Source organism: Ornithodoros turicata, unplaced genomic scaffold, assembly GCF_037126465.1.
Source record: "Ornithodoros turicata isolate Travis unplaced genomic scaffold, ASM3712646v1 Chromosome42, whole genome shotgun sequence".
Lineage (NCBI taxonomy): Eukaryota > Metazoa > Arthropoda > Arachnida > Ixodida > Argasidae > Ornithodoros > Ornithodoros turicata.
In genome coordinates this window covers 242,148-254,552 of record NW_026999372.1, presented here as the reverse complement: position 1 = coordinate 254,552, position 12,405 = coordinate 242,148, and the positions used below count along the sequence as shown (strand labels likewise).

Genomic DNA, 12,405 nt, shown 5'->3' with positions numbered 1-12,405 from the left:
CATGTATATATATTTTTCATGCAAAATTTACGCTACGCTGTAATACGTGGTTTAGCAAATATCCTTAAGGTAGTTCTTAAAGAGAGAGCTTTTCATTGATACAGCTTCGCAGGTGGGATATGAAAATGCTATTTGAGTTAGCCTTACCGTACAAAGGAGCATCGGAGTCGAACGCATTTTCGTTCGGTGCAAACTGTTCCGCCAGTAGAGCGGCAACTCTCTCCGCCGTCTCTACCTCCTGAGCTGCTTGGGTCGTCGTCAGTTGCTCGCCTCCTTCACCAGTTGGCAAGTCCCTTTCTCCCCCGCCTGTCAGCATAGTTTGAATTCTGTTGTGTGCTATCAGCCTCCTGCTCCTTTTTTTGAGATTTTCGTAACACTTTTTGAGCTTCCGTGGCTCCCGGAAGGTTGTGTCTGGTGCCGAATTGAAACGGCGGGCGATGGTTTCCCATGCTTCGTTTTTCTGCCTGACTGTCACCGCATTTGTTCGTTTGTTTTCAATGATACCTATGCAATCTTCTGCAATATCTAGAAGTTTCTGTTGTCCTCTCGGTGTGAAATTTGGACACCGCGGTCTCGACGACATGATAACACGGCAGTCGCGATCCTGTAACAAAGCAGACGACAGCGTAGCAGACGACAGCATTTGCAGAATGAAGTGAGTCATGCAAACGACACAATTCGGCTGGAAAAGAGCTTTATTTCGCCTTGTTTCAAAAGTAGAAACGCAAATTAAGTTCAATTACAGCGAAGAAAACTGTCGTCTGCTGTCACGGAAACAAACGAGCGTGTTGGGCCCGTCGCAAGGTGTGTCGGTGTATTGCATAGTCATGTGATCTCGAAAAGCCAATAACACGTGGCCGTCGAAGCAGACGAACAAATTCCCTAGAATTCCCTAGCCTAAACTAGGTTTGGCAAAGTGACGGGCATAAATGAGCGTGAGGTTTGGTGCAACGCAAAGTTGAGGGCTTCCCCCCGCTGAACCTGGTTTGAGGGAACTCAAGCGCTAAGCCGGTCTCCCGGGAGCGGCGTTTTAAGTCGAGATTGGTGCAACCGGCGGTTAGAATGGCTTTAAACTTTTTTCCATGACAATACGTTGTTTTTCATTTTCCGGTAACCGCATTTCCAAGGAAATTGGTTCGCGCGTGACCAAAGAAGTGACGCAAGTGGCCAGAAGAATTGACGGCATTAACGTTTTTAATGGCGATCGATAGTAATAATGATTGATTAGTATTGTGCGAGCTCCAAGCGTCTCAGCAGCAGACTATTAGTGATGAGGTACTCTGGTACTACGGACGGACCGCTTCTTGATAGAACCAAAGAATAGATGCTACACTCAGGTTTAAGGCAAACCTAGTGGAGTAGTTGCCAGGGTGTCCACATTCACGTATGATTAGTGATACTTTACTGACACGATGAATACGCCACTCACAAAGCAAGTAGTCTACCTCAGGCGGATCCTTGACCTCGCTGAGAAACAAAACTCCTGGCGTGTATACATTTTTTCCTCAACTCAAGTATGTCAGTGCTATTTCGGTCTCAGCACTAAACGGTTCATTATTTACTACACCTGAAGGCACTTTAGGAAAAGCACGATTCATTTATATGGGAGTACTACCGGTTTCAGCTACAACACCGTTTCAGCTATATCAGCTGAAAGATGTGTCCTCTGTGTGCGTTTGATAGAAGCCCAGAAAGTGGAAAATACGAGGTCTCTGCTTAGACACCACGTTAGGAAACACGCGTGAAGCAAGATTAAGCGTGGCGTCATAGCATTGACAACATCATTTTGAGGTCATGTCGTTTTAGCGCTTCTCGACATATTCCGATTGGCTTCAAGCCAGAAGACGAACGTATTTTGCCAACGTCCACTATACGATGCTTCTTCCCAGACATAGTAGCAGATTTCCCCGCAGTTTAAGCCAATCGCATCGACTCAGTGTGTAATAGTAGGTCGTCATCGCATCCTTGAAAGTGGTGAACAGTAGGAGACCTCATGTAGAAAACGGGTGTCATGTATCGGGTGAATATAACTACCGAGGTCGAAAGACGCCCGGAACAGTGCACAAAAAGAGTAAACGGACTGTTTACAAAAGATCACTGGTGCGGCCACATTTATGGTCACGTGTGGGTTGACATTTGCTGTGACGTGCGACGAGGACCTGTCCTAAATGCATTGCCTTCTCCCAGCACGTTTTCGTCTATGGAGCAACGTTGGACGCTGCACCTGTGGCGTCGAGTCAGGCGAATTTCCTTGCGTGTTAGGCGGACTTCGGCAAGAACCGTCCTCATATCCATGCCGAAAGTAGAATACTCCACACAACTGTGCCACATAAGGTGTTGAGTAAGAAAGACTCATAGCCGTAGGGATGATCACATGTATTTCATTTCAGGCTTGATCCGACGCACGCGTCTGGCGTGAGGCGCTGCGTGAGCTCCTGGCGCTAGTAAACTAAAAATAAAACGTTATAGTTCAGTCTAAATAAGGGCTCCATAAAAATTCATCAAATGCTTTTGATTCTGAAACTTTACTGAAAATGCTCATGGGTGTCATTTTCATGTTGGATGTGTGACAATGATATGGTGAGTGATGAATACACATCTCGTCTGTCACCGTTCTAGGGCAAAGTCTCTGCAGTGAGCCAATCATGTACCACGCAGTGTGGGATTTCGGGGTATGACATTACACATCACATCAGCTTCCTTGGTCCATGCAAGGCTCCGCAGACTGTAAGTGCACAGGGCTGAGTGAACACTACCTAGATGGATAAAGCCTGCTCAACCGTGGTCGTGGCGTGATAGTCAGAATAGTGTTTTCCGCAGCGGTAGCCAATCCAGATTGTGAAACACTAAAGAGATATACGTCTTCACTGTTTTTTTCCAAATTGGATTATGAATTTTCTGTGCACGGTTCACACGGCCGTCACAGTGGATCCAGTACAACGCAGAGGACTACGTTTAGTTAACGGAGATTTCAGAACTTCGCCAATACATAGAAACATAGAACAAACATACATAGAAACAAATCAGTGGTCCTTAGAGCAACGCGGGTTTTAACTGGCTGCTTCATATGTATTAAGAATCAGGGTGCACCCCCAGAACCATGCCTATCAATGTGTGAAAGGTACACAATTCAGGTTCTTCCATCGACGAAGAAGAACGAGAGACGAAGGAAGACATCGAGACGAAGGAAGAACCACTCAACATAGGCGCTGAGTAACAGCTGAAGTTTATGCTATGCACCGCAGCAAAAGAAAAGGGAAATGGGAGGGGAAGAAGGGAATACAAGCACAGTGGCTACACATGAGACGCGTTTAGATAAGCAATCTCTCGTAATTGAAGTTCAATGCAAAGAGCACTGACACGGCTTTCTTTTCTGCCACGGATCTTGAGAGCTTCGAATATCGCTCTGGTGCGCTGACCGTTCTATCTGGCGAAAACCCGAGCGCTCTCTAACAGAGGCCAGTAGCCACATGCTCCTCAGTGTAGCGCAAAAGTGCTTCCTGCCCCTGATTTCAGAGAAGTAGCATGTTAAATAAGCCTATCATTAACGCACCTCCCCATCTGGCTCACGCATGAATTGTCACAAGTCAACGTAATGTCATAAAAGCACAAAATCGCTCAGCTTTCCGTTCTAAACAAACATCCGTTTCTCCTTTTCTTCCTACAGCTGTGCTTCTTCGAGCAATGTGGAAAGAAATACAGCCGCCTGTGCAAAATATTCTTGAGGTAGCGTTCATCTGCTCAAGATTGCCTGGTCGTGTCGTGCACATTACTTCGATTCGACTAAGTGACTGCTGCCGCTGTCTTGTGTTCAATATTCACTGCATTGAGACACTGTTTCAGAACTGCTCAGAATTGTGGACTATGTGACTCTGTAACATATTGATGCTTCTTTGCCACTTGTGTGTGTAATTGTTGAAACTGTGTTACAAGAGCTATAACGTGAGGTTGCGTAAAGTAGGATGCAACTCGAAACAAGGCTGATCCGAGTGCCGTCAAAGTACTTTGTAAGTGTAGGTTATTCGAATGGTTTTAAATTTGGTTTGCGGTTGTCATCGCGAACGACGGCACAGAGATAACCATGACACATTACTCATTATAAGTGCAGTAATGGAATGCCAAATAGTTCCACGATCCCACCATGCAATAACACTTGTCACTTGTGCACCTGGTACGGTTGAGTTCGGTTAAAGGGAGACTCCGCAAGGTTTCGAAAAAAAAAGTGAGCGAAGCACTTCCTCTATGCCGAATACAACAAACTCGTTCGTTTTGCGCTGGTAGTTGGTAAATGATGACACTAGCACACACAGACCGAAATGGGAAGAGCAAAAGAAAAAAATAATAGTTCCATACTACGATGGTTCGTCTGGAGCAGGTTACTATGACGTCACCCCCAGCATTGTCGTCCGCTTGCAGACCTTCGTTCTCCCCTGATGACGTCTATGCAAAGCATTGCAGGCGCGTACCCCTGGATTGAAGCACGGCATGTGATCTTTGACAGGAACGCGATTGCCGCACATGAATCGTTTTTTTTTTATGTGTGGTTATTTCCGGTGTAGGAGTGTTTTTCAAAGCAGCTTGCTTGTACGGATAGTGAGCTATTTGATTCGCCAGCAAGTATTTGTACTTAAGCCGGGTGACACACGGGGCTGTGACGCTACCTACTCCATGTGCGCTGCCAAGGAAAGACACCGGAAATTAACAGCACATGTCATCTCTCAGGCGCGGTGGCCGCTCATTTTTATCAGTGGGGCCATTTACAGCAATCCAGCAAACATGCACACTATATACGTAGCAGGAGAAAGCGAATAGGTGATTTGCCTCATGCACCTACTTCCATCAAGGGACTGTGTCAGCAGACTCAATACGCTAGATCGCGGTTTTACTAGTGGATTAGTTTTGCACCCTGATAACAGGTACCCTTCACAAACTTATTGAGTGGTTCATTGCGCATTTTTTTCTTGCCCCGAGCTTTTTGCTTGGTCACGGAGGACAAAAAGTGTTCCACCTTCCTGCGTCCATGCACAGATTATGAACCGTGCACTTGTTCATTGGGACCCAATCTAACCCTAACCCAATCCGAAACGAACACTGTTACTAACCGTTACCTTTGGCCGAACCGGAATTGACCCCAAAATACCGGTAACCGGTTCAAATTACGGTTCATACGGAACCAAGGGCGGAGCTTTGCATGTTGTGCATGAACATGAAAACACATTTTTCGTTTTCATTTTCTTTTAATTAATTACTGCAATGATCCGCTTCGGTTGGAGATTTTTCTCCAAAAGATGTCCACTGAAGGTACCAAAAGGGGTAGTACCCACTTCAGTACCGAGGCGCCCTGCTTTAGAAAGAATGTTTTTGGATGAAACTCATTTGAATTAAATAATAACTGCCTCCCATTCATTCTGCGCAGCTTGGAGGAGGTGTCGGATACAGATATAAAAAACAAAGCTCTTCGATTGGCGCAATGGTTCTTGAAACACCCGACATATTGCAGATAACAATGTTTATCTTTCGTCATGAAGAGAGTTGATGCCAACCGCCGCTATGAACTATTTGTCAACTATCAACAAATCAATTCTAGTCTTTTATATCAGAAGTGTTTATTTGACAACAAATCAATTCTAGTCTTTTATATCAGAAGTGTTTATTTGAGCGCCCTATAGCTTCACAGAGGCGCTCGCTTTGTAATTCATAAATATTGAACAAAATCTGCGCAGTTTTGGAACGAGATATTTCCCATATACCACATCCTTTGTTGTGATTTGTGCCGGAGGACAGGCGACAAGACGAGGACAGACGGCAGAGGACAAGGAGAATGTATGCGTCCAGGACATAAGTCATCAAATGATGCAGTGCCGCGCATTTTGGTATTTCACATCTGCCGCTCAACGTAAGCAACTACGAAAGAAAGCCACCCTGGAAACAATGTTTCAAGCTTAGCTGTGGAAACGTAGCGTAGTATTTAGTCTACATGATGTAGTTGCCTTGCAATACAGCTTCGATATCAGTTAGAGTTGATGATGACTGCCCATGCAGCACATGGTGGGATAATAGATGGCTATATGATGTCCAACCTTAGACATCTGGGATAATTATAGAATGTCTGAGGCTAGACCTAACGTCAAGTAGACGTCCACTAGCATAGCAGTAGACGTGCTAATGTAATACTAGTAGCTGCCTAAGACATTGAATGTCTACGTACGTAGACATAATGTACCCTTTTTCTAGAGATGATGCCTAAAATTAGTCATTGCTCTTAGACATGCATTAGCACTGAAGTTTAGACTTAGATCTGTTTTATACCTGCATTTGGGAAGTAGGTCTAGGATTAGACCTTTGGTATACCTCACTTTTTCTACCCTTATCCGTTGTTTAGACGTCTTGTCTATCGTACCCCGCGTGCATATTAATGTGAATTTTCTGTCTGTGTATAACCCCTTCTGAGTACGTCAGTCGGAGAGCACGCATTTTGTAATGAATTTATTTAGACCAAAAACTGTACACAAAGTATGCAAAACTAGTCACAGCGGTGAACCCTTCAGATCTGTCTGTTACAATAAGCACAAATATTATGCAAAAATGTGATGAGCTTCGGTGGTTAAAGACACACTAATCTACACATTTGTAGTGTCACTTGCTTGAAAGTACTGGCAGGAAGCACCACTGGTCCTGAAGCCACAAACTGGTGTGGATCCTCAAAAAAGTGCGGTAACTGCAGAATAAGCATTCCCTCTGGTACCCCTGGTTCTCCGCCTCGTGGACGCTGTTACCCAGACAAACCTGCAAAACAACCCAGGCAGCACATGGTGGGATAGTGGACGTCTAAACATGTCTAGAACGAAACTTTGTGGCTAAGCGGGCGTTCACACGGGCCAACTTTCTGCACCAACTCGGACCAACTGGTGGTTGGTGGCAGTCGGCCGACATCACCGACCATGACCAACTCGAGTTGTCGGGAATAGGTCGCTGAGCGATAATTTCAGACAGTTGGTGGTCTAACCAATCAACGCGAGCAGCATTGCCACGTGACCCTCGAGGGCATCAAGCGATTTCGTTCCTGTCGTACTGCGTGGCATGGGTTCAAATCCTACAGGGGTACATGGTACTTTTTTAATTTTTGTTTGTTGCTAGCGCCATATAAGCATATCAATAGGCATTTTTTGAGATACTGGTGACCTTCTGGCGAAATAAAATGACTTCGTTTTGATTAATGACAGTTAAAGAAAAGTCACCAGCGGTTGGACTTGAACCCATGCACCCCGTTTGCCGTAAGGTTGGTTGTGGGCGGAGCTAACGAGTTGGTACGTGTGAACGTTGAGACGGCACCGTCTCGAAATTGGTCCAAGGACGGTGCTTCGAGTTGGTCTGAGTTGGTGCTGAAAATCGGCCCGTGTGAACGCCCCCTAAGGCTACGTGTGGATGTCTTATAGACGTCTAACAGCCTATACGTTATTTAGACCTCTACAGAAAGTAGTTTACTAGACATCGCTCAGATATTGCACAGCAGACATCTAATTTTTGACGTACAATAGATGTATAATTTCTGAACGTACAGTAGAAGTCTAATTTTTGACGTACAATAGATGTATAATTTCTGAACGTACAGTAGAAGTCTAATTTTTGATGTCTAATAGCTGGCTAATTGTAGACCATATTGAAAAACACCTGTATATGGCCACACGGATGACGTTTTGAACTTCCATGCCTTGATCTATAGGGCCAACATGGTGCCGTGCGTAGCCTTATCATGCAGGTGATGTAGGACCTACCTGAAGCAATACAGAATTCGATAGTGGTCAGATATCTCAAGTGAAACATGTCTAATCCCATATCACGTTACAGAGCACATCCAAAGCCATAAGGCGGTTTCTTACATCCTGCATAAATACCACTGGGGACAATCTAGGCCCATGTGAGATAAACCGATGGGGTGTATATGTCCATCGTTTTAATGCACTATGGAGGAATAACATATGGTAAAATTACTTGTCAAATTTGTCGCAACAATGAAACTCCAGTGCTGTGATATATCTGGTCACTAAAAGCTTTGCATTTGAAGATCTGCAGTGCACAGAAATGTACACTTCAAGTGCTAAAATTAAAATGACTATATAAAAACTACCGTGATTTTCAAAGTATGTACATGGCTGTATGGTTTGTATTGGTGCCCTCTCAGCTTAGTGCCAATATGTTGGAATGAAAACAAGGTACTGTTTGCAAAGTTTCTTGCAATCTATAACAACATTGCATGCTGTAGTATACGCACACTATCAGTAATGCTTCTAGCCTTCTGCTGTAAAAAAAATAATATTCCTGAAAAATGAGATTTATGCGTAAATCCTCAGGGTTTCACGGGCAACAAACAAGAAAAAAAAAACATTATCCCATGACTGCTTTCTGACTTGTCCATCTTTTCTAGCCTTTCGTGTCCACCATCAGTGCACAATACTGATGACGTTCACTTGCATGCATGGATCAGAACCGTTACCTTTTTCGGGTCGGTTCGGGTTCAGCTCCGCAGCAGTGCAAAATATTGGTTCAAACCGGTTCAGGAAAGTGAATTTTAAGCAAATTGCCATGGACTAAAAACAAGCACATCCTTACGATTCTGAAACAACACAAATGTACTTTTGTTGTTATTGTTGCCAACACTGCGTGTAACAAGTCTACATTTCAGGTGCAATGCTACGTGTACCATACTATATACAGGGTGTTCCAGTTAAATCCCCGGGCTAAATAATTCGCGAACCGATGCACCAATCGAATAACTTTCTTTTTTACAAGTATCTGTCAATACCGCCTACAAGATGCGCACCGCGTGAATGAGCGGGAGGCGCTCATTATTTAAATAAAAGTGCAAATGAGTTTCGTAAAAAAGCGTAACTTCTAAAGCAGGGCGCTGTCGGTATTAAAATGGGTACTACCCCTTTTGGGACCTTCAGTGGACACCTTTCAGAGAAAAATCTGCCACCGAAGCGGGTCATTTGTTGCAGTAATTAATTGGTTTCGGTTTACGTATTTTTGTCGCGGCTGGTCGCGGCGAAGCTCAAAAGGACGTAATTCATTGGTGTAATTCATTGGTGTAAGGACGTAATTCATTGATGGATAAGGGAGTGAAAGAGCGTTTTTTTGCGCTTCGCCGCGACCAGCCGCGACAAAAATACGTAAACCGAAACCAATTAATTACTGCAACAAATGACCTGCTTCGGTGGCAGATTTTTCTCTGAAAGGTGTCCACTGAAGGTCCCAAAAGGGGTAGTACCCATTTTAATACCGACAGCGCCCTGCTTTAGAAGTTACGCTTTTTTACGAAACTCATTTGCATTTTTATTTAAATAATGAGCGCCTCCCGCTCATTCACGCGGTGCGCATCTTGTAGGCGGTATTGGACAGATACTTGTAAAAAAGAAAGTTATTCGATTGGTGCACCGGTTCGCGAATTATGTAGCCCGGGGATTTAACTGAAACACCCTGTATACTTCCTATGTTCTTTCATCATCCCGCACACCTCCTTACATCCTGCTCAGGGGCTGGCCAGGGACATGCAGCAACCAGTCTACCATAGGACCAACGAACCATGCGACCGCCAATTACAACTGCAACGAAGTTTTCGTCTGATGTGGGGACAAAGTAGAAGTGTCGCACATGTTGAAGATATTGAGGTAGAAGATTAATATACTCTAAATCCCCTGTCACCTGATATATAATGGACTAGACCCGATGCAACCACTACAGAATTAATGACTGCGATTATTTACCGCACCGTCACATGTGTAGTTCAAGTGCCGTGTAAGACGCTACGTTGGGACTTATGTGGGAGGAGTGTAAACACGGAAACCGGTAGCTCGAGAACCAGAAGACCGCTGTAGTAAATTTTGCCACGTTCTCCGAGTGCACTCCAGAAAGTTGAAAACTGTCCGACGCGGGCTTCCTTCCGAAAAAGGGCCTCAAAGTTTAGAACAACAGAGTTACGAACGCGTCTCTGCCCACAACCCCCGAACCGCTAAAGACCGACCCATGGCTCCATTTGACAGATCGTAGAGCGACTCAAGTCCTACTAGGGCGGAAATGCTGGCGGCGACCTCACTTGCGGGGCGGATGTTACGGAGCTCCGAATGTATAGGAAGGGCAGACGGAATTTCCAAGTCTCTCGACTACGTTTAGGATTTCCTGCAAGCCGTGAGCGTGGACGTGAAGGCGAAGGATTGAGGAATCCGTCAAAACAAACCGCGTCCTGGTAGAACCGGTTTAGGGCCAGATATTAGACCGAGAACCCCATCGACACCGCAATGTCGTTCGATGGGGTTCAACCGCCACCTCGACCGGTTGCGCACTGCTGTCTAAGTGTGCTTAAATAGCACTCAAAGGAATGCACGCATCATTGTATGCTTGATGTTTCGTCGACTAGTAATGGACATACTCTATGCATGTTCCATAAATTAATGCAACCAGTCCATTCAGTTGTTTTCAACATAAACTGCCATGATAACCTGCCGTATGTGTGCAAACATGACTGAATATGACTAGTTTGTTCTGGGCCCCAGTTTTGAAGGGTATATATATATATATATATATATATGCAATCAAATAATGTTTGTTGTTGGGTTAATATATCACTTCCATATCTCAAAATAATTCTCCACGTCCTCCCCACATGAAGCTAAACAGGTCACGTAAGATCTACCATGGCTCCTTTTTGATGCCTTGTAGGATTCTACAAGTCTGCTACATAGCCGGATATAGGCAATGTCACGTCCTACAACTCTCCTATATTGCCGAATATGGGACAAGTAGGACACCACACTCTCCTACATAGCCTAATATGAGACATGTCGGATCCTACGACTCACCTATATGTGAATATAGGACAGGTAGGGTCCCACAACTTTCCCACATGATACAAAATAGGACATAAAGGGACCTACATCGTTACGTCATTGAGGTAATTATGTAACGAAGTTACCACAAACTTTCAAGTTCAGAATTCAGTGAGAAGTTCTTAGTACCATGGGGGGGGGGGGGCGAAATTCTTTGCATGCGTAATCAGTTAGTATTTTCACAGTTGGGAGCGGAGGTCCGAATATACTTCGTCAGTTGGGCACAAAGCAAGAATCGGAATTCCAAGTTCTGCAAGTTCCCATTTTCCGCGCACATTTCATAGAACCTTGCCCTATCACCTCCCCATTAGAAAATGCACAAGTAACTAAAGAAAACGAGCGTTCCGCTGCGACGTGGCTCTGAAACACGTCGAAAACTTGGTACCGTACATCCAGTACATCGCCCAGCAACGCGGAGCAGAAAGTCTGGTCTGGCGTCGCGCATGTGGCAAGGTCACTGCCATTCAGCAGCGAAATAAAAAGAAAGGAACCCGCGTTTTGCCTGCTTGAACGAGAAGCAAAATAGAAACTAATCTCTACAATTGTTCATGATACTTTGGGGGAAGTTACATCAAAAAGTGACAACCACTACAGTCAAGTGGTTATGATGAGAGGTCTGTTGCAAAAATAGAAAAAAAAAAGGCAAGAGTGAGAATTGTTGTAAACTGCGTCGACGGATGCACAGATCGGGAGAGAAAAAGAAAAACAGTTGGACGAACTGTAAATTGCTGGTCTTCCGGGCTCCGGGACACACGGGCTCCACACAGCGAACGTGCCACCAGCGAATTAGAGCGCTGTCAGCAGAATGTGTTGCACGCGCTAGAGCCCTGCACGGGCCCGGGTCCCCGACCCGGCCCGCGGGCCGGTGCCGGACTTCTTATTGGCTGTGTGCTCCGGGCCGGGCCGAGCCCGGGCCGACAAAATACGCCACCACCGCGGGCAGGGCCGGGCCACGCAGCTAATTCCACACAATGGAGATGCATTAGTTCATATCATCATGCGCTTGCGTCATTCCTGTGCATATTTTGCAAAGACAAGCAAAGGATACTGCATTATGCATATGATTCAACCCTCTAGAACATTCTCCAAGCCACTTTACATTGTTCCTCACTCCTCACATATTTCACAATCACTTTGGCAAAGCTTGGTGAGAGGGGTAGGAACTGGGAGAAGCAGTTTGTAGACAGCATGCTCTACCTCCGCAAAATCTTGACAGTGTAACGATAACGCCCATGCCCGCGTGCGTTCTGGATTTAATTTGGTCTCGTGCGGTTACGGTGTTAAACCGCCATTACTTGTATCACTGCTTGTATGTTTGTCTTCTCTCATTATAAATTTACTTGTAAATTTGTTTGATAATCGCCAGAAACGCGTTCGTCGCGCGGCTGGAAATACTAGGCCGGGATCTACTTGGCGGGTCACCGGGCCAGGCCGGGCCGGGCTCTGTTTGCTTAGACGCCGGGCCGGGCCGGGCTCTAGTCACTGGGTCACCGGGCTGGGCCGGGCCGGGCCGCATAAAAAT

At 45.3% G+C, this 12,405-nt stretch overlaps 1 protein-coding gene across 1 annotated transcript in view; it reads left to right on the top strand.

The window, feature by feature from the left end:
* LOC135374081 (uncharacterized) overlaps positions 1-3,994 on the top strand; it is a 35,177-nt gene extending 31,183 nt beyond the window's left edge. Inside the window, exons 6-7 of the mRNA XM_064607079.1 lie at positions 2,620-2,727; positions 3,668-3,994. Of these exons, the coding sequence (XP_064463149.1) occupies positions 2,620-2,727; positions 3,668-3,730 (171 nt within the window). The 3' untranslated portion in view covers positions 3,731-3,994. The remainder of the gene's footprint in view (positions 1-2,619; positions 2,728-3,667) is intronic.
* The last annotated feature ends 8,411 nt before the right edge of the window (positions 3,995-12,405 follow it).